A 22,474-nucleotide genomic window follows, 5' to 3' on the forward strand; every position below is an offset into this window, starting at 1 on the left:
AGGACTGGACGGGCAGTTCTCACAATCACAGCAGGGAATGTTCCTGGAGAAGGCACTCAGGCAAGTCTGATTTTCTCACAGGAAAAAAATTAAAATGTAATTAGGTAGCTCCATGCCTAGGGCTTGATCTTAACTCTTCTCTCTCTCTCATTTTTTTAAAATTAATTAATTAATTTATTTTTGGCTGCGTTGGGTCTTTGTTGCTGCACACGGACTTTCTCTAGTTGTGGCAAGCGGAGGCTACTCTTCGTTGTGGCGCACAGGCTTCTCATTGCAGTGGCTTCTCTTGTTGCGGAGCATGGGCTCTAGGCATGTGGGCTTCAGTAGTTGTGGCACATGGGCTCAGTAGTTGTGGCTCGCGGGCTCTAGAGCACAGGCTCAGTAGCTGTGGCGCACGGGCTTATTTGCTCCACGGCACGTGGGATCTTCTGGACCAGGGCTCGAACCTGTCTCCCCTGCATTGGAGATGGATTCTTAACCACTGTGCCACCAGGGAGGTCCCAACTGTTCTCTTTTAATGATCATAAATGCCATATTCAGATCAGCTATAAATACATCATTGTACACTGTCCAATAGTAAGCTTTCAAAATGCAAACCTATTAGTCTGGTAATAAAGAAATAGATCCTATAAATTTTAAGTTAAATTTGTTTAATTGTTTAGAAGATTCCTTAGGTAGGGGGCTTGTGCAGGGATGGGAAGTATGGGAGGAGAGGGTCCAGAAAGGGCAGAGGATCTATGGGAAGAGAGGGGAGAAGCCAGGGGGACAGTAGGTTTCAGGGGGTGGATGTAGGCACTGCCTGGCATCACCACACAACAGTGTGTATCTGGCAAAGTGATCCCAGGAGAAATTGCTGGAGGGTGAGCTGCTCTACCCATATCATCCTTTTTATTATTAGTTACTCATGAAGTGAACATTTATGTCCCTGAAATAAGAAATCTCAAATACATTTACGCACAGGGGATAGACTTAAAATTGCCCCCTTACCTGCCTCAAATCTGTGCTTAGCTGGGTATATCAACCAGACATACGATGATAAACACCCAATCTATCTACTCAATCTACCCATAGCACTTAGATTTCTAGCCTTTTTTTTTAACCATTTCTAGCCATTTTTACCTTTTTTTTTTACCAAAATGTGTTCTCGATAATGGAGTTAGAGAACAAAGTGAGGAAAATGGGGTTATTTCCTTTGTCTTTATCGGCCACTCTCCTTGCCCCCCCACCAGCAGGCAAAGTAGCAAATGTTGGGATTCGTTTTCCCATGCTCCCTGTCTACCATTCTGAGGTCCCTGCCAGCCCCACTTTTGTTCCTCTGGCTTGTGGAATTGATTGTGTCTTGGAGGCAGAGAGCTCTATGGGCAAAAAAGAGAGGCAGAAGAGAAGAACAAATCCCAAGGGCCCCAAGGTAAAGGTCTCAGGCTGTTCTCTGGGCCCACCCCTCTCCCTGGCCACCCAATCTAGAGAGGGCTCAAGGCTGTTTATGAGGGCCAGGTCTAGAAGGGGTGCACATCACTTCCTCTTGACTCCCACTAGCCAGAATTCAGTCACTTACCCAATCTACCTGCAAGAAAGACTACAAGCTGGTCTGCCTAGACTCCTGGAAAGAGGCAGTGGTGTGGTGGATCTGTGGCGCCACCTCTGCCATATTAAACAGCTGGTGCCAGAGAACCCAGGAAAAGTCCAGAAATTGGAAACACAGCACTTTGGAAGCCCAGGGTGTTGGGCGGGGCTGAAAACTAGAGGATTTGCTAAAAGTTTCATAAGATATAGTTGAACCTGGTGCAACCAGGCACTTTCCCCTCTCCCAGCCCAGAGGAAGATGTGACATTTACCTTCTGAAGTGAACAAAGAGGCTCTGGACTTGAAAATGTGGACATAGCTATGTGAGGGAGGTGAGGAACGTCATGGAAAACTGTAGTATTAAGTTGAAGCCTAATGGCTGAGACTTGATATTCCCCAGCCTCCTCCCACCCGGTCCCTTGATGCTGACAGTGAAACCTGTACGTTCCAGGCAGGATTCCTCTCTGACAAAAACAAACAGCCCAAGAAAAAAGACTTACACATCCTTCTAGTGAAATGGCCGAGCCCTGATCTTTATTCACCCTAAGTGAGCCCCAGCCACTCTCAGAGAACTTCCAATGAGCTTTTTAGTTCCTCACATTTATGAACTTACGAACAAGGAGAGAGTCAAGAATTACCAAGTAGTTAAGGTGAGCTTCTAACGTGAAAGATGAAGTCCAAAACAAACAAATAGAAAATGAACCGTGATCCAAAGAGCAAAAGAAACCTTAGGGGGGAAGCCACTATCTTCAGAGAGATACGAGAATGTATTGCACACACAAAACAAAAAGCACAGGGTGCTACAGAAAAGGCACATCCCTGTGACAAGAAAGAGCCTTTGAAAATTAAAAAAATGATAGACAAAGTTAAGAATTCACTAGAAGGGGTGAAAGATAAATTTGAAGAAATCTCTGGAAAAGTAGAACAAAAAGCAAAGAGAGGAAAATTGGAGAAAGAAGAGAAAAAATTATGGGATTGATTTAGGAGTTTCAATATCTCACTAGTAGGAGATCCACAAAAGCGAGAAAATGGACAGAAGAAATTATTGAAAAGTTTCCCAACTGAAGGTCACGAGTTGCCATATTGAAACTGAGCACTGAACACAATGAAGGAAAGGAGACCTGCACTAAAACACATCATCATAAAAGTTCAGAACACCAAGGATGAAAAGAAGAGTCAAATTACTGAGAGAATGGTCCAGTCACAACAGAAGCCATAAGACAGTGGTTCAATGCCTTCAAAATTCTGAGGGGAAATGATTTCCAATTTAGAAGTCTCTACTTGGCCAGACTATCATTCAAATAGGAAGAGTAACTGCAACTAACTCCTAAGTGGTTTAAGAAAAAATATATATACATATTCAAAATAAAGACATGATGAAGCAAGTACAGCAAAAATGTTAACAACTGGTGAATTGGTGAAGGGTATTAAGGAGGTTTTGGTAATAGTCTTCCAAGTCTTTTAAGTTTGGGGAAAAAAAAAAGAATAAGAGTAGAATAAGGGAATTTTTAGGTGTGTAAGGTCTCCAAAGTTCATTTTCTTACTAAATCACTGTAGTTGTGTTCCATGCAAACAAGGGAGTGAAATAACAAAGTAACCAGGATCAAAAAAACAGAATCGGGCTTCCCTGGTGGCGCAGTGGTTGAGAGTCCGCCTGCCGATGCAGGGGACACGGGTTCGTGCCCTGGTCGGGGAAGATCCCACATGCCGCGGAGCGGCTGGGCCCGTGAGCCATGGCCGCTGAGCCTGCGCGTCCGGAGCCTGTGCTCCGCAACGGGAGAGGCCCGCGTACCGCAAAAAAAAAAACAAAAAACAAAAAAACAGGATCCAACATGGAAGGGAAGTGAAGGGTAGTCCTGGAATGACTACATAGCTATCACAATAGCTATGTAATTGGTCTGCAGGGTAACAAGTCTAGCCTAGAGCAGGAGGACCAAGGACAGGTTTATTTCCAATAAAACATGGAATTGATAGATTAGCCATTTGAGTAATTTGATAGTTCAGACAGAGAGTTTGGGAATGAATAAGTGGACAGCGCCCTAGAAAATAGAACAAACCAAAATTTGAGTTAATTATTAACTCCAGGATAAATGAACAATTGCACAAGAAAGGAAATATAAATGATGTGGTTCAGTCATGAACAAGATTTATATGGACACATTAATATAAAAGTGAATATGTAATATAATCACGTTGGGAATGAGGGGCGAGAAATGGTGTGTGAATGAAGGGTATCAAAGAGATCATTCCTCATCTTCCATGGTAAGAAATCAATAGATAATGTATAAAATGGAAAAATCAAGAAGAGCAGTAAAAACCTATTATTAAGAAATACAGAAGTAGACACGAGAAAAATGCTTAATAGAATTGAAGGCAGTTGCCTCTGAGGAATGGGAATCAGAGTGGGTAGGGACAAGCAGAGGATCTGTTTTTTATGAGTAGGGTTTGTCTGGGACAGTCCCAATTTATCCTAGATTGTCTGGCATAATTTTGTTACCGTTGCCCCTTCCACTCTCAAAATTGTCCCAATTTTGAAGCCTTGGAGTGTTACTTGATGTGGGTAAATACTTTAATAAAAATAAGAAGGGAGGGCTCTTTGGACCCTAAGTTAAATAACCTTGTTTCATCCAGCTCAACCAAAGGCATTGACTTTCTTTTCCTCTAAAATTAATTCTTTATTTTAAATTAAATACAAGCAGTATATTTGTTTCAAAGCACTTTTTACATTCACTACCTCATTTAATCTTTACAACAGCTTCATGAGGTAAGCAGCCTTTCGCATTTTATAGGTGATAAAAATGAGGTTCACAGCGGTCTTGTGACTTCTTAACAAGGTGACACAGCTAGTAGATACTAGTCTACACTGGACCAGCCCCTCCAATTATGGGTCCCATGCTCTTGCCACAATATCAAATGATAAGGCATTTAAATCATCCCACAAATGAACAGAATCTGAGATTCTGAACCCAGATTAGCAGCCTAGCTGTTAGAAAAACAGATTATGAAAAACGATAAATATTTCAAACATCCTTTTGTCATCCTGGTCTTGGAACAGAAATTCTAATTAATCTGCCCAGTTAGGCATAGTGGAAACTGAAATCATCCTCATGGGAGGACAGCCCACACCTCCCTTAGAGTCCTGGAGGATGAGTCCCTGCTGCTAAACCTCAAGACGAGGGAAGCAGTTCTAGTGGGGTTTTTTTGTTTGTTTGTTTTTTAATATTTATTTACTTATGTATTTATTTTGGCTGTACTGGGTCTTAGCTGCTGCACGTGGGATCTTTAGTTGCAGCATGCTGACTCTTAGTTGTGGCATGCATGCGGGATCTAGTTCCCCGACCAGAGATCAAACCTGGGCCCCCTGCATTGGGAGCACGGAGTCTTACCCACTGGACCACCAGGGAAGTCCCTGTTTTATGTTTTAAAACACAATTTTAAATTACAAAAATAATGTATGATTACTTCAGAAAAAGAATAGAGATAAAGCACAAGAGAATACAATTAAATCATCTAAATCCCATCACATAAAGATGCATACAGTTATCTTTCTTTTTAGTAGCTGCCTAATAGTTCACCTGGGTTTTCCCTTTTTTTCTCTCTTTTTCTATTATTAACTTTACAATAATAACAAAACTCTGCACATGCATCTTTGTGCACACATTCTATCCTTTCCTCAGGATAAGTTCCCTGAAGTGAGATCACTGTGCCAAAGAGCATATATTTCAGGGGGCCTTCTAACTCGTGCTGTAAATTGCTCTCCTGAAAGGTTGTACATTCCCATCAATAGAGGATGTAAATGTCCATATCCCTATTTCCCACCAACCCTGCGTGTTCTTTTATCAGTGCTGTAATCTTTCCTAAGGGTTTTAACCTTGAGGAACAAATCCAGGGTGTTGAGGATGGGAGGCAGTTAAGACAAACAAGAAATGTCCGAAGTGTTCTTTAGTAACTCCTTTCCAGTCCCTTCTATAATCTAATATTTTTCCAATTTGAAACTCTGGCCTGGCTGGTTCCATCCTCAGCCACCCCAATTTTCCCCACCTGCCCCTCTTGCAGTCTTTCCTCTCCAGTGAGTACATTTCTTTGAGGTGAAGGACATCACTTTATATGTCAAGGTTTGAACAGCAATATCACCCAGTAACAGCATCACTGTGACATGCCCAAGGATTCTGAAATTTCAGAACCAAGCGTTTTAGAATGTTTAATACAGCCTCGCACGTTGATCTGCCAGCCCTGGAAACAAAGCCACATTGACGCTAGTTAAGACACACACGCAGAGGCCAAGAGCCGGTTGTACATTCCTACACCTCCTCCTCTGATTCTTTCTCCGTCGTCCCTGGGCCCATCCCTGCTAAATAATCCTCCACTAGCTGGACACTGAAATGCCTTTGTTTGCTTTATTCTAAAAGGGTACCACTCTGAGGCTACATTCTCACGGTCCATTCTTTGCTTTCCATTCCTCATTTGTTCCAAGCGTGAGGATCACACCCATATTCTTGCTACAACTTTCACCCCTAGTTCAGGACATTTGACAGCTTTGCACAATGGCTAACGTTTCTCTTGTAATTTCTGGGTCTTCTTCCTCATCAAGGGGTCTGGTAGAAGCCAGACTTGTTTATTTTATGTATGCAATCCCCTTCTCCCTCAAGATTGGCACAGAGATCGACAGGAAGAGTATGCTCTACCGGGGTTAAATAAATACAGAACCGCGTACTGCGTGCTCACCCACGTTACTCAATTTATGTAAGTTCCTCTTGCTGGAGGTGCCCCACTCAGCGAGGGTGATGAAAGAAAACGCAGGGAAAATTTGCACTGGGACATATCCACACTCAACAACCTTTGCCCTGGGAACTCGGCATTTCGATGCCTGGCTTATAACGCCCCTGAGACTGAAACTGCGACGGGTGAGGAGGGGGTGTGGTGAGGCCTTTGTAACGGGCAGGGACGGGTGAGCCTAGTTCTGCCTCCCCCTTTGACCAAATCTCCTTCAACACAGAAATGCGCAAACTACTACATTCTCACCTAGAGATGGAAAATCATTGTTTTCTGGGTTTCGCCTTCTACCATCTCAAACCAACTGCGCCAAAATTTTCCCAGTTAACCGGGACCTGGCATACACGTACTCTTATTTTTACTTATTTTAAGAGGATGATTAACTGCCCCATTTTTACCAAAAAACACACAAAGCGATACAGTCCTAACTGCAACCCTCAGACAAAATCACTTACTAAACATCTACAGGGCAAAAGGAAAGAGAGAGGAGGAGACGCTGGAGAGGCAACTTCGGGAGCGCAGAAGAGACCGCGTCGAGGCTGTGGCTCCGCGCCGCTCTCCCGCCCCCAGGCTTGGGCGCCCCGCTCCTTCCCCGTACCCTCTCCTCCCCACCGTCGCCCGGCGGGCACTCCCCTTGTGGCCCCGCCCGAAGCCCCGCCCCGCAGCCGACGTCAGTTGTTATGTCTCGGTTTGGGCCGTGGCCGCCGAGGATCCTCTAGTCTCGAGGCGACGGCAGCGGCCTCTCGCGGGGGAGGGGGCGTCGGGGACGGCGGCCGGAACCCGCGCCGCCCATCCGAGCGGGGCGAGCGCTGCGTGACCAGGAGGCAGCCGGAGAGCCGCCCCGGGGAGACGTCTCGGGCCTGTTTTTGCGTTTTTTCTCCGGGACCGTCGCCTCGCGCGCCCCATTTCCTTCTGCAGAGACTGCGACGCCCCCTCCTGGGCCGGGCCGCGGTGCCCGCCAGCCTGAAAGGCGCCGCCCGCCGGCCTGAGCGAACCTGCACTCGCCGCCGCCGCCGTTCCCCGCCGCGCTTCTCGTGGAGCCTTCGCGGCCGGCGGGGCCTGGGGCCTGGGCGCCGGGCGCGGCGCTGCAGCGGCCGGTCCTCCCGCGCTGGGCCCCGGGCCTGGCCCCGCCGAGCACCGCACCCTCCTGACTGCCGCCGCGGGAGCCCGGCCTCAGCCCGGCCGACTCCAACAGCCTCCTGGGACCGCCGCCCCTCTGGCCCCAGCCTGCAGCCCGGCCCCCTCTTCCTTTGTGAATCTGAATGATTTTTTTGGCCTCCCCCCTCCCCCGTTGAGATTACGGTGCTAGAAGGCCGACCCCGCCACATCCCAGTGCCCCCCGCCGGCGGAATCGGCCCTCATCTTGTTCTTACCCGCGGGGTCTCCCCGCGCCTCTCTCCTTTCGGGGTTTAATGGGTGGACTTTTAAATTTTTTCCCCCTTTATTTTTCTCGCCTCTTGACTGGAAGGCCCCGCGCGAGGCTCTGCGCCTCTGCCCCCGCTGGTCTGTTCCTCACCCCCGCACAGTCCACCTGCCTCCCGCCGGGGATGGCCCCGCAGTGACGGCGGCGGGCGCCGTACCCCACGCCAGGCTGGTGCCCTCGCCCACACTCCCCCAGTCTCCCCTCCTCTCCTCCGTGTTCTGAGCTCTCTGAAAAGAGCGAAGACGCAGGGGAAGATGTGGCTGAAGCTTTTTTTCTTGCTCCTCTATTTTCTGGTCCTGTTCGTCCTGGCCAGGTTTTTTGAGGCCATTGTGTGGTACGAAACTGGCATCTTTGCCACCCAGCTGGTGGATCCGGTGGCGCTGAGCTTCAAGAAGCTGAAGACCATTCTGGAGTGCCGGGGGCTGGGGTACTCGGGGTTGCCCGAGAAGAAGGATGTCCGGGAACTGGTGGAAAAGTCAGGCGAGTATCGGCTCCCCGAGGGGCCCCTCCACTCGGAGGAGGGGACGACCCTTACTTCCTCGTACCTGGTGGTCCCCCAGAATGAGGCGGTACCTGGAAGGGTTAAGCAGACTACTTCCAGAGCTGCCCGGGTTTCCTTTGTCCAGGTTTTCTACCAAAAAAACAGTAAATCCCAGTTTTTGGAAGGGGCCTGGGCTGGAATTATTTGTAGGGGTGTTGGTGTGTCTTCCTAAGGTTATTTTAAAATAACAGTTTAAAGTGCAGCTTCTTAGTGTTGTTTACTAAATTGAGTGTTTTTCTCAAATTTCGGAAATGTCAACCAGTTACAAACAAATTGGAAAGCATTATTTGTCAGTTGAAATTCATAAGTATACAAGAAAAACCCCAAAACGTTCTCTGTAGATAGCAGCATTTGTCACCATAGTAATAACAAGTTACCCGGAGGGGAAAAACATCATTGGAATACTTAATATCAAAGAGGCATTTAGGCCTAGGATTTAAATTTTATTTTGTTTTTTATTTTATTTTTTCTTCCAGATTTATTGATATCGTTGACTTGCAGCACTGTACAAGTTTAAGGTGTACAGCATGATGATTTGATTTACATACATCATGAAATGGTTATCACAGGAAGTTTAGTGGACATCCATCATGCCATATAGATACAAAATTAAATAGTAAAAAATTTTTCTAGGATTTAAATTTTAAATAATGAGTTTAAATATAGAGAAAGTGTACAGGGCACAGTATTAGCTTTTCATACTTTAAATTTGGTGAAAATGAGGTGAATATTTTTTGTGAATGCCTATCTTGTTTGTTTCGAAAGAGTTTATTTATATTTCTGTAAGGATTTTTTTTTTAATTCTTATATCTTGGGTGTAAACTACTTTTTCCCTTCTATGCCACAGGGGCTGCATCGGCTTAAATGGGTTGGGACATATTGATAGAATTGAGCTAAGAGATATTTAACATCTTCAAGAATGCATTTTCAATAACTGTTGGTTTTGGGGTAGGATTGGGTGAGAAATGGGCTTAATTTTTTTCACCCCTGGACAAAATATATCTTGGTTTAGATACACTTCCTGGAAGGGGAACGTACGTAATTTGAGAAGGGCATTCTGGGTTGCTGTAGGAAGCAATTGAAACTGATAGTTGTCTTTTTTTGTTGTTTCAAGTATATCTGTCAGCTGTGTCTTTTACAAGACAATTTTTTTTCCTTATTTAGTATCTTATAGCCATGTAGTATGATAGACAAGAGTCCTAACTCCAGAGGACTTGAGCACTCAGGTATTTGCAGATTAAGGTTAAGGTCACTACTGGGATAGAGGAGGGAACACTCTCTGTAAAAGTGATGCATTTTTCTTTAGAGAAAACATAAAATTGTGTGTTATTTGCATAAAATTGTGCCTCTTGTTTACTGACTGGTTTATGGTGACTTTTATTACTACCATGGCTGGCATGTAGGGTAGGGGGAATAAAGTAAAGTAGAAGATCTCTAATAAATGAACTTTCTAGGTTTAGAAGTGAAAAGTACCTTAACTGCCCCAGCCAAATCATTTTTCATGGTAAAGTAATTTGATACCACATTTTTTTTCTTGGGACTTTTATTTAGTGTTGCCTTCCTCTGGGCCTAAAAATACTTGTAACTTTGAGTGTACAAGGAGTGCACATAATATTTAAAGAATACACACAGCTCACAAAAATATGACTCAGATCACACATTTTATAGCAGAGTGGTCTTGGTATAGCAATTTAACTTTATAATTTAAATATTGGTTGTGGATGGTTTTGCTGCTGTCATGATACAGTGCTTGTTTTTGCATTGTTAACATTTAAGACAAAAGTTAAAATAATTTGACGTGTTTTTCTTTACTTTTTATTTGATGATACAAAGTGTAAATTTACACTGTAAATTTGTGTATGAATATGGAATTTGTTCTTCTAGGTAATCTTTTGTATCTAACCTCCAAGTCATATAAGCCCTGTTGCTATGTTACGCAGGTGGTGATAGCAAATTTTGTAAACCCATTTCTAATTCTTGTCAGTCAGAAGTATATATTGGGCTTCCCTGGTGGGGCAGTGGTTGAGAGTCCGCCTGCCGATGCAGGGGACACTGGCTCGTGCCCCGGTCCGGGAGGATCCCACGTGCCGCGGAGTGGCTGGGCCTGTGAGCCATGGCCGCTGAGCCTGCACGTCCGGAGCCTGTGCTCCGCAGCGGTAGGGGCCACAACAGTGAGAGGCCCGCATACCGCAAAAAAAAAAAAAAAGTATATAAATCATACTGTTTAAAAATTATTTGATGCCTGGACAAAAGCTGAATAATATTGTGGTGGTTTTTGGGGCTGGCATAAATTCAGTAATTTCCTAATAAATTATGTGATGATGCCTCTAGAATATAAACTCCATCAGGAGATGGATTTTTATCTGTTTTGTTCACTTTTGCCTGACACATAGAAGGTTCTTCTTACATATTTACTAAACGTATGAATCTTAAATAGGTGTATTCAGGTTCTACTCTTCTGTAGAGTGCAGTGAAAGTACAGTGACATAAGTTTTTAACAGTATAAAATAGAATTTATCATTGAAGCTGGGAACATGAGATTTTTGCAATCTTATTAGTGTTATTTTTTCTTTTCTTCAGGTGACCTGATGGAAGGTGAGCTTTATTCTGCACTCAAAGAAGAAGAAGCATCTGAATCTGTTTCTAGTACCAATTTCAGTGGTGAAATGCACTTCTATGAGCTTGTAGAAGACACAAAAGATGGCATCTGGCTGGTTCAGGTATTAGAAACAGTGATAGAAGTGAAATTATTTTTACCAATATAGTAGTCACCAGCTGGTGACACTTCTGTGTGCTTGTGTCATGTTTCTTAGACATAACTCACTTCTCATAGGGAGGCTCCACTGTCCCCTTAAAGAGGTTTTGCAGACCAACAAAAATGAAAATTAATTAAAGAGTGGGGGAAGGGAAGTGTCGGGGAAAGAGGGTTGACTGTTTTGTTAAGAATCAGCAGAAGCAAATCCATTTTAGTTGTTGGATCTGCATTATAAAGTAAGAAACATATATATATTCCTTTTATTTAGTGGTTTGTACTGTTTCTTTCAGCTTTTGTTAACTCCAGTTTTTAATTCAGTTTTTAATTCATCATTTTTGTTTCTAAAGAAAGACCTATAGCCAACTTTGCGCCTATAGAGGAAGAACTATTGTGGGGAATGGTGGGGGAACTTATTACTTTGCTCATGAAATTGATGAGATTATAATTTTAAACCCTGGCTCTTATGCTATCAAAACTGTGAGATTTAATTAGCATATTAGAATTTTAGAGCTGTAAAGGGCCTTAAAAATCATCTTTTATGCTTCCCAAAGTGTGGTTTATGTGCCACTCATGGTAAATGAGTGGACACACATTATCATTTGTGTATTTTTATGTAAATTAGAAAAATCAATATTATATTGAACATGGAATTTCATAAATATTGCTTAGGGAAAGTCTGAAGTTATTTAAATTTTTTAAAATATAAGTTCACTTAAAGTAACATATTAAGTAAATTAACAACATGAATTCAGCTAAAATTATGATTATTGAACCAGAATCAAATCCCAGACCCCCTCATTTCTTGTCCAGTGTTCTTGTTATTTCACATTGGGGTTGGCAAAGTTTGATTCAGGGCATAAAAAACAAAATAATTGCTGCTTCATGTTTCTTCCTGAGAACGATGACCGCAAAATAGGGTAGAAAAAGCTATTCAGTCCAGATGCCTTATTTGCAGATCTGGTCCTGTCACTGATTTGCAATGTGATTGTGGATAGATAGATTTCCTGTAGCACATGGCCTCAAATAAATACATATACACCTAAAGAAGATAGAATAGTACTATAGTCCACTGGGCTAACGGGTTGAAGTTTGGGAATTCTTCAGGTGATTGCATTGGATATCCATGACCTTTCCTTTACTTGCCACCTTCTTATTGTGTTTGACCTTTTACCCTCCAGATAATCTAATTCGGCATTTTTTAAGTCTAGCAAACAGAGAAACTGGGAGGAGGGTATGGGTATTGTCTATACATTATCCATCAAATTCTAGTTTGTGTGTTAAATTATTGGTATTGAAAAAATAAACTGTAGCATCTTTAAAGCCTTAATTTATAAATAGTTATTCTATTTCTTTTCCCAGATATTTATTTCTGATAGTTTGATCGAAGAAGACTTAATGGTTTTGGTAACTTCAATTTTATTCCTGAGACTGAACTGAATAGCCAGTCCCCTGCCATGTGTCCTATATCTCATGTTTGTCCACACATTGAACGGTCCCATAGAGATGAATGGTAAAGATGCTGAACACCTTCCAAAGTTGGAAAAACCTATGTCAAAAGTCTGGAAATTCTTTTGGTATATAGAGTGCTGCCTATAGACTACGAACACATTCTGCTTCACTAATTAGCATTATAGTCTTGGCTTATAAATGATCTGCTATTTTTCTATGTCATATTAAAGGTAAGCATGGATTAAACCCCCTTAAGATGTTACAAAATTCATACAGTTTATTCAGCAGTTAATTGTACACCAGGCTCTGGAGATATACCAGGAGCATACAACAGGCTAAGTCCTTGCTCTTTCAGGCAGCTCACATTCCAGTTGGGAGAGGGAGGCACTAACTAAATAAATATTTAATATAACATTAGTTAGTGGAAAGTGCTAAGAAGAAAAATAAGCAGGGTAAGGAGACAAGAGAGTGGCAAAGAATTCCCTGATAAGGTGATACTTGAATGAAGTGAAGAACAAGTAACGAATGGTAGTGAATGTAAACATTATAAATTCTAATCACGGAATTATTTTTCTCTGAAAATGTTTTTTTAGACTTCATAGGCATCAATAGTGAATGGTGCAGTAAGACACAATTTTTCCAGTGACCTTCAAGATTTGCAGTGATCACCACTGTCTGGCTTGTGTTCCCTCGGGCCAGTGGCTTACATCTGTCAAATGGCTGGCTTGGGTTGGAAGAACAGTCTCTGGTAGGGCAACTGAGAAGATTGAGATCGAAACCTCAGTCACAGTGCCTTCAGCACTCTGAACTCGCTAGCTAAGCTAATCAGCACAGACACTTTGGTTTAAGCTCCTAAGAGAGGGCCATGTTGTTTTGTCTTTTAATTGAAAATATCTTCTCAAAACAGAAGAGAAATACTCTCAGTTGCTTGTCATTCTTTCAGCTCAGATTATATTTATCTCATCTCTTGTGAAGGATAACATTCAAGAATTCAGTTTTTTTTTTTTAGATGTTGGGGGTAGGAGTTTATTAATTTATTTTATTTATTTTTGCTGTGTGGGTCTTCGTTTCTGTGCAAGGGCTTTCTCTAGTTGTGGCAAGCGGGGGCCACTCTTCATCGTGGTGCGCGGGCCTCTCACTGTCACGGCCTCTCTTGTTGCGGAGCACAGGCTCCAGATGCGCAGGCTCAGTAATTGTGGCCCACGGGCCCAGTTGCTCCGCGGCATGTGGGATCCTCCCAGACCAGGGCTCGAACCCGTGTCCCCTGCGTTAGCAGGCAGATTCTCAACCACTGTGCCACCAGGGAAGCCCAAGAATTCAGTTTTTAACAGTTTGAATTATCATTCTTTTCTATTTGTTTTAAAAGAAGCTGACTCATTTCAATTTGCTCTATCATTGTCGTTTTTTTTAATCTGTGAGGATGCATAGATCCCAAACAATTCAATCTTCTTCATATTGCATTTATTTTAGGTATCCTGGATAAGAATATTTAAGCGCATCAAAGTTCTTTCCTCTTTTTCTCCCAGGTTTCCAATATCATTTTCTTACTCAGATGAATTATACACTCAGATGAATACCTAACTCTCAGGTAGCATATAACTGATAATTAGCACTTTAGACTTTATATGTCATTGAAAGGATGTCTAGATTTACTGATTTGGGGAAAATGTGACTTTAATAAATGGGTATATGACTTAGCTATTCCATCACTTGGTCAGTTCATTATTTTTCTGGAATGGGTTGGTAATAATAAAAGATAATCCAGGTTGATTATCTTTTTTGGTGACACTGCATGTGGAGTGACACTACAAAAGGAAACATGAATTTCTATAAGTTAATTAATTCATCCTATATCGCTTATGATTTCTATCTTCTCAGTAACTCATGAGTTTATTTTCTGAATAATACATGTTAATGGTCTTCATATCTTTCTCCTCTTTTAAGATGTATTACTGCTCATGAATTATCCTTACATTAAAGCAGAGCGTTAGCGCACTTCTTTTCATGTGAGGCTTTTTCATGTCTCTCCTGTATTCTCTGTAATATGAGGTGGAAAGAACTAATTTTAGTTTCTAAGGCAGCAACACATATGGGACATCTTTAGCAACAATACACTGTGTAATCCATGAAAGAACCAAGTCATCTTTTTTCTGTCACTTCTTTCTAACATTCTAAGTTTTCCTGCTTTGTTCCTAACCTGACCTCATATCTTTCATTAGCTCTTTATTTCCAGTTTTGTGGATTCTTTGATTCTGCTGCCTACCAATCTTTTTAGCCTCACAAATAGAAGTTACTTTTCTTTCAAAAGATTCTTGGTCAGGCCTTTTATTGTTTTTTTTTTTTTTTTTTGGCTGTGTTGGGTCTTTGTTGCTGCACGCGGGCTTTCTCTAATTGTGGTGAGCAGGGGCTACTCTTCGCTGCGGTGCGTGGGCTTCTCATTGTGGTGGCTTCTCTTGTTGCGGAGCGTGGGCTCTAGGCGCGAGGGCTTCAGTGGTTGCAGCACGCGGGCTCAGTAGTTGCGGCACACAGGCCTTAGATCGCAGGCTCGGTAGTTATGGTGCATGGGTTTAGTTGCTCCACGGCATGTGAGATCTTCCCGGACCAGGAATCGAACCTGTGTCCCCTGCATTGGCAGGTGGATTCCACTGTGCCACCAGGGAAGTCCCAGTAGATAGGCTTTTGAAACGGAAAAGTTAGTGTACATTGTGGATTTTATGGATTTATCCTTATCTTAACATTTCTATTTCTACATTTTGACTTTTGTTCAAAGAAGTTCAAAGAGGGACTGTGCTATCTGTTCTCTGCTGGCTTTGTCACATTATAAGGAATTTAACATCAGTGGAATTGAGGTAGCAGTGAAAAGCATCATATGATTTAAAGTAAAGCTTTAGGTCAATATTTACTGAAGTATTATGTTAATACGGTTCCTGTTTGGCTGAAAAGAGTTACTAGCTGTTTTAAAACTTGTTTATTTTTTACTCCTAGACAGTAGTTTTGTTCAGGGAGGTTCTAAGTTATTTATTCCTCTCTTGACACTATGCTAAAGGTGAAATACTTGGCAAGCCATCTTATCCTTTATTTTGTATTGGTGAAGAGCTTTTATTTGTGTTTACTCAAAGAAAGCTAGTGAGGCTACCAAAGAAATAATTAAATGCTGTTGAATTTTGTTTTTGTCAATTACTCATCTTCACTTTTAATGATTTTATACAATTTGCATATATATATTTAGGTTGGTCTATGATTTTTTTTTTTTTTGGCCATGCCGTGCAGCATGCAGGATCTTAGTTCCCCGACTGGGGATCGAACCCATGCCCCCTGCAGTGGAATCGCAGAGTCTTAACCACTGGACCTCTGGGGAAGTCCCTGTGGTCTATGATTTTGAAAGTAGAAACTCGCTGTTCTAATGAAATATTGAGAGATGCAGAAAAATATTTTAGCTCTACACTCCTTTTATATGGAGTTATGTTATTTAATTTAGCCTCCATGTTGCTGTATGGGGATTAACAATATTAAAAGGGAAATGACAGATGTTCTGATTAGTAATAAAACCCACCTCTAAAAAATAGGCGAAAGTGTGTGGGTTTTTTCTTATACCAGTGTAACACATGTGGAAGGGAGTAAGCAATAACCTGAGGCCCAGTTTTTCTTTGTAAGTTTAACTGGACTACACAAGACTGACATCAGAAAATATGGCAACTTAGCATCTCACACTGTCCAACTCAGTTCCTTCCAGTGCTGTGCTGGAGCCAGCTCAAACTGCTTCATGAAGGGCGATTGTTAACATCCCTTTCCAACTCCACAGTTAGAGATGTCACGTTGGTAACTTGAAATCAGCCATGTGGGAGTATTTACACCAAGGAAATAAGTAAATGATAGAAATCAGAGCTTCTGTTTTCTTCTAGACAGCTAGTTGTTAAACATTTACCAGCAAACCACTGGTTTCATCCATTCATCCAACCATCCAACAAATATTTATTGAAATCTAATGTGTGCCAGCTGAACCTGTGATAAGGGCAAAAAAGACGAATAACCTACAGTCTGTGCCGTAAGACAGCTCACAGCTTGGTTTACTAAAATGTGTGGGCCAGTAAAAACTCTTAGCCTAGATTACCTTTTCCAGCTAAGTTAGATGGTCCGTGATGGTGCTACCATCTTGAGAGATCCTAAAGAGCTATTAGACGATAAAGTAGAAACCAGGAAAATTAGTACTAGGAAAAACCTAGTCGTTTTTTTTTCTGAAAAAAGTGTATTTTTAAATACACTGAACTGGAAGTCTTTGTGTGTGACTGGGGTCAAGAACACTGATGTGCAGTTGCATAGCCAGGTACCAGTTACGCTAATGTTTGTCGGAAAGCATCCCAGACGACAGGTTGCTGGGGAAGGGACTTGCATTATAACAGAAATCAGAAACTTGGAGCCTTTAGAGAACCTATATAATCAGAAGTAAGAGAATGAGTTACTAAACCATAAAAAGCTGAAATAGTTTAATTCAACATAAATATTTAATAAGTGCCCACCTGACTTAGGCACCATGCTAGCTGCAGGGAAAACAATGGTGAGCAAGTGTAGGGTTGCTGGTTAGAGAGGCAGATACCCTGGGAAGGGGGATGGAAAGATTGCTTCACTGCTAGCCTATGTTGCCAGGTCCGTTCCAGACTTGAGACTTGGAACTCAGGCTGTACTTTCATCTAGTTTTTTCTAGTCTCTGAGAATATTCCCCACAGAGAATGCAACATCCTTCGTGAACTGCAGGGGAATATGTTTCCCGTTTCACCACCAGAGTGAATGCCATTCAGAATCACTGTGCATGCTTTTGGATGTGAGCTATAGCTTGGAAGCTGTTACTGATGTGACACAGTAGTAATAGGCTTAGAGTATTTTGTTGTGCCATGTGACAAGCCAGATGAGTTATTTTGTTAAAACATTTTTAGTGGTTGTTTAATTTGGCCTCCACGAAATTTAATTTATGCTAAACCTTCAGTTGAATAATATAACTATATAGGACATTGGATAAAGCAATTTCTAATTGCGTAAATATAACTAAAGAGTCAAATAAGATGCTTTCATGCACTGCCTAAGGGATTTTTCATTTTTGTGTGGTTCTCTTAGTCAGGAATCATTAAACTCTTCAAAGCAGATGTTGGAATAGCTTGCTGAATAAATAAGGCCCTGGGGTTAAACATTGTCATGTACCTGCCTCAGAGATATTCACCACCTCTCTTCACACACTTTTGTTGTCTGTCCTATAACCAGGGGTGCCTGGAACAACCCCCTCATTCCTACTTCCTTTCTTAGCATTGGATGACTGTGCAGTGATCAGGATCTTCACTGAAAGATGCCCCTAGACTGAGGGCCAAATCCTATATTGATTAAAGCAACCGCTTGATTACCCCCTTGACACAGTGTCATTATGAATACAGACCTGAAGTGTTTGGGTTATTTGCAGCCTTGATCAGGAAATAGGAGTGAAAGGGGAGTTATTTTAAAAAACAGGGCAAAGACCAGGGAGTATAGCGATATGATTTTACAGAGATTTCTTAATCCTTCTGAGTAATCTGAAAAATAAGTTCAAGATTTCTTTGGTTACTTGATGGAAGAAAGAACTACCATATTGACTCTTCCGTGGCAGGAAAAGAAAAACAGAAGAGAAGAGAAAAGCCTGCCTTGCTTCATCTCCCTTATTCTTCAGATAAAATTTATAAAGTACTTTTAGACAATGGAAAAATGTGGAAGCTAGGAACTTACTGGGTAATGTAACCTGTGTGACCCTCCTCAGAAAGCACTTTCACCTGCTAAGACCATGGCCTCAAATTGCTCTCCTCCTGGTTACCTCAACCGCCTGAGCATTTTAATAACATGTGCCTCCCTCATTAAGGCCATTTATTTTCACTTAAAAGTACTATCAGAACCATTTGTTCAGTGCCCTAAATTGTATGTTTGTGTATGTATTTATTAAGCCTCAAAGTTATGTTACAAAGTGTTACATACCTGTGTGTGTCTCTGTAGGTATGAGGATGATAGTATCAATGATATATGGCAAAGGTTATTGGACAGTAATCTGTTGGCACATAAAGTGAACTTTAAGTCACTTGTCACCACCATGCACTTTCTCTCCTCCTGCGGCCCTTGAAATTTGTTAGACTTCCCAGCAGAGAGACCAGAGATGAGGTATTTGCACCAACTCTTGCCTCTCCCAGGCACTCATTACACACACTCACCTGGGATTTCACTTCCTGGAGGCTTTGTGGACGTGAAAATGGCCCTTCCTTCTAGAGAGTTTAGAGGCCCCCAGAGTATTGTGCTGTAATTTTGAGTTAAATAGTATCAGTAATATAGCATTCATGAAAATAAACTTGGCCTGTATACCCTGGGCTTAAAATAAACAGATGGGTTCATGAAGACATAGGACACTTTTGGATTTTCTTTAATTTCCCATTTAGTTATTTTTGTTTTTAATATATACTTTTTGTTTGTTTTTTACTGGTATCTCTATTCATTAAAATCAGGAAGATAAGGAATAAAGGGAAAAGGTATTAACAATTAGAAAGTCTGAGAAAAGTCATTGCATATTTTGAAGGTTAATCTACATTAAAAAAAATTTTTTTTCTTCCCCCAATCCTAACTGTTTGAAAGCTATTTGCAAATTTGAAGTTAGAAGTTCAAGAATGTAGAATTTATTAATGGTAATTTTTTAATATGTTAGAACCTTTCGTGATTGTTAAGAAAAATGCCATAGTAGTAGTATATTGTTTTAGTCAAGCATAGTTTAATAGAAAACATGTGTTTGACTCTTGGCTCCATAATTACACTTTTAAAAAAGTGAAATTTGAACTCGTTGAACCGACATGTGGTAATTTTTAGTAAGCTTTATTTGGGTTATTTAAAATTTTCTTTTTAGAGCAGAGAAATGACTCCAAGGGCCATTTTCTTCCTGTGTAAGTTAATTCTAGAGGATAAGCCACATGGAGGAGAATGTGGCTAGCTTTTTAATATGGTTTTGACTCCCCTTCTGCATAACTACCACAGAGTGTGAGAGTTTAATGTACTGTATTCAGTGTTTTAAATCTTTTCCAGTTGGACAGTTGCTCCTTTTACAAGAATTGCAGTGATAATATGATGACATAGTAAACAAGACCTAGGAACAGAATATGTTTTTCAAAAAAAGTAAAGTTATAGATGTAAATGGTGGGTTTGACTCCATTTCAGGTGATTAAAGTATCTGTTTTTCTTTTGGGGGGAATAGGTTATAGCAAATGACAGAAGTCCTTTGGTGGGTAAAATCCACTGGGAGAAAATGGTGAAAAAGGTGTCAAGATTTGGAATACGTACAGGCACGTTTAACTGTTCCAGTGACCCCAGGTAAGTTGATTGGGCAATTCTTAGAATTTGAGTTCTGACCAGAATTTTTTTAATGTGATAAAGACAGTGGTATTAGAAGCCTGTTGAAACTGAAAGTTCATTAGCGTGTTTAGCATGTTGTTAGCTACACAGGTATCTGATGAATAGTTTCTGATAACTGGCAGTTACTTACTTTCTCTCTGAGCTCTCTTTCTGTCTGGTTCTTCTATGTTGTTTCTAATGGGGGTGACTCTTTAGAGTATGTCTTCGGTCTTTTTTGTTTCAATTTTACTTCCCAAAGAGACTTCAGTACACTGATGGCTTTAGGTGACACCTTTGTGCTGATCTAAATCTCCTTTCATGATTCGGACCTCTCGTTTGCATTTTGACACTCGTTTCCATTTGCCATACGAGTACCCCAGATAGACTCTGTTCCCTAAACCTGGTATTCAAATTCATATTCGTCTTTTTTTTTAGTAAACCATGTGCCCTTTCTGCCTTTTCTTTTTCTGTCCTTTACTATTTTTTTTTTCCATTTTCTCAGACAAAAATCTTTGCAGGCATTTTTGTTTTTCTTTTTGTCATCATCTCCAGTATTTAGTCTGTCACATTATTTCTTGTTTCATTATTCCATTGTTTCTTCTTTGAAATGCGTTTTATTTCAATTTCTAGTTCCTCCAAGTTATGACTTGAATTCATTTGTTCATTTAATTATCCATTCAGCAAATATTTAATAAAAGATTAGTTGGACTTCCCTGGTGGCACAGTGGTTTAAGATTCCGCCTGCCAGTGCAGGGGACACAGGTTCAAGCCCTGGTTCAGGAAGATCCCACATGCCACGGAGCAACTAAGCCCGTGCGCCACAACTACTGAGCCCGCGTGCCACAACTACGGAAGCCCGTGCGCCTAGAGCCCGTGCTCCACAACAAGAGAAGCCACTGCAGTGAGAAGCCCGCACACCACAATGAGTAGCCCCAGCTCAATGCAACTAGAGGAAGCCCGCGTGCAAAGACCCAACACAGCCAAATATAAATAAATAAATAAATAAATAAATTTAAAAGAAAAAGATCAGCACGTACAGCATGTTCTGTTCAGTGCTGAGGACGGGGCGTATGATATGTATGGAGAAGCCCCCACGTTAGGTAGTTTCTGATGTAGGTAGATACACCTGGCTTACCTATGTCCATTATATGTGGTCACAGTGGGAGACCCATTCGCTGTAGAAAACCCTCCTCCACCACTGCTTCACCTCAGATTCTCCTGCCCTTCTCCTTCAGGCTTACGTTTGCTTCGATTTTCCTCACTGTTCTTGTTTTGCTCACTTGTAGTGTAGGCTGAGATGTGTGGTAGGAGGACTTCTTAAACGTTGGGGATAAGAGGGGAACTTGTGTCTCCTGACTCACATTTAGTCTCCTCATTTACCCACAAAGCTCCCATTTTCATCTTCAGCACAGAACCTTGATCATATTCTAATGCCTTTGGTTGAAATGTCCAAGATAGTGTAAGTGTTCATGTTCTTATGAAAAGGAAATCATTCTTATTTCTGTCTTGTGTTTACCAAAGACAGTGGCATTTGGTCCTATTCCATCATTCCCAGATGGTCTAAGTGAAAGATCTTTTTCTCTCCCACTGGTGATTGCAATACCAGAAAAAATGATAGTTCTGATGTTTTGATTTTTTTTTTCAGATAATGCCAAAAGTCAGTATTAACATCACCAATTTATTGAAAAATATTCAGAACTTATTTTTTTAATGAATAAACTAAATAATACATTTTAAACACTAACTTATAAATATATTAGAAAATATCAAGTGCAAAAATATAAAGGTCAAACACATTTCAGTCTAACGTAAGTTCTTAAATAACAATAGAGGATTCAAAACGAAACTAAGCACGACATAAAGTGAAGATGATCTATTCAGCATGAAAAACTGAAGGAAATAGTAGAATTGATTTTTAATGTAATTTTATAAAGCAAAATGCATCAGAAGTGTCATAATTGAGTCCAGTGGACTTTAGCACAAATTTTTCTAGCTTTTCTTTTGAAAAGCCCTTTTTGATTCTATACCAGCTGAGGAACGGTGAAGAGATACATATAATCTACCTCCAAGTTTTCTCTAAATCCTTCATCTTCGTCTTCAGATAATCCCACCTCTTATTTATGACGGAAGAGACCTTTTTTGAGCAACTTTTTGCTTTTTTGTTGACTGCAGCTATAATTTTTTGTTATTAAACAAGCACTTTTACGTCATCTTCCTTAGTTTCATCACAAAGATGAAGATCTTGATGCAGAGTTACTTATATCAGTTTCAGTATTGTCATGTTGGTTTCCTTTGATTTGGAAAGCCTTCCAACTAGAGTGAGAACTATTCTTGTCATAGATGCTGTGCTTAGTCAGGGTCATTTTTTTTCTTTTTTTTGAGGATTATGGAGATGCAGAAGAACAAAATAGGGAGATAATAGAAAAGCGTGTTTAGAATGTCAATGCAGGGTGTAACTGGGCAGAGAATAGTGCTATTCAGCAAGCAAGCATTTTAATATGTTGAATAATTCAGTCATTATCTTGATCTCAGATTTTTAAAAACAGCAAAACTCTCTACTCTGCTGCCTATGTTGCTTTCTTTGACTGTA

The 22,474-nt window shown here is 41.1% G+C and overlaps 1 protein-coding gene across 3 annotated transcripts in view; it reads left to right on the forward strand.

Moving 5' to 3' along the window:
- Nucleotides 1-7,919: 7,919 nt before the first annotated feature.
- Nucleotides 7,920-22,474, forward strand: part of RNF103 (ring finger protein 103) — a 127,466-nt gene continuing 112,911 nt past the window's right edge. For 2 of the 3 annotated variants that reach the window (XM_089922847.1, XM_022556036.3), the window contains exons 1-3: nucleotides 7,920-8,239; nucleotides 10,881-11,020; nucleotides 19,748-19,863. In XM_089922847.1, coding sequence (XP_089778973.1) covers nucleotides 8,014-8,239; nucleotides 10,881-11,020; nucleotides 19,748-19,863 — 482 coding nt within the window. In that variant the 5' untranslated portion in view covers nucleotides 7,920-8,013. The remainder of the gene's footprint in view (nucleotides 8,240-10,880; nucleotides 11,021-19,747; nucleotides 19,864-22,474) is intronic. The other variant, XM_022556039.3, reaches the window with a different exon arrangement.

The sequence above is a fragment of the Delphinapterus leucas genome, chromosome 13 (genome assembly GCF_059928025.1).
Source record: "Delphinapterus leucas isolate spDelLeu-1000000601 "Yukka" chromosome 13, BTC_Dleu_Yukka2, whole genome shotgun sequence".
NCBI lineage: Eukaryota > Metazoa > Chordata > Mammalia > Artiodactyla > Monodontidae > Delphinapterus > Delphinapterus leucas.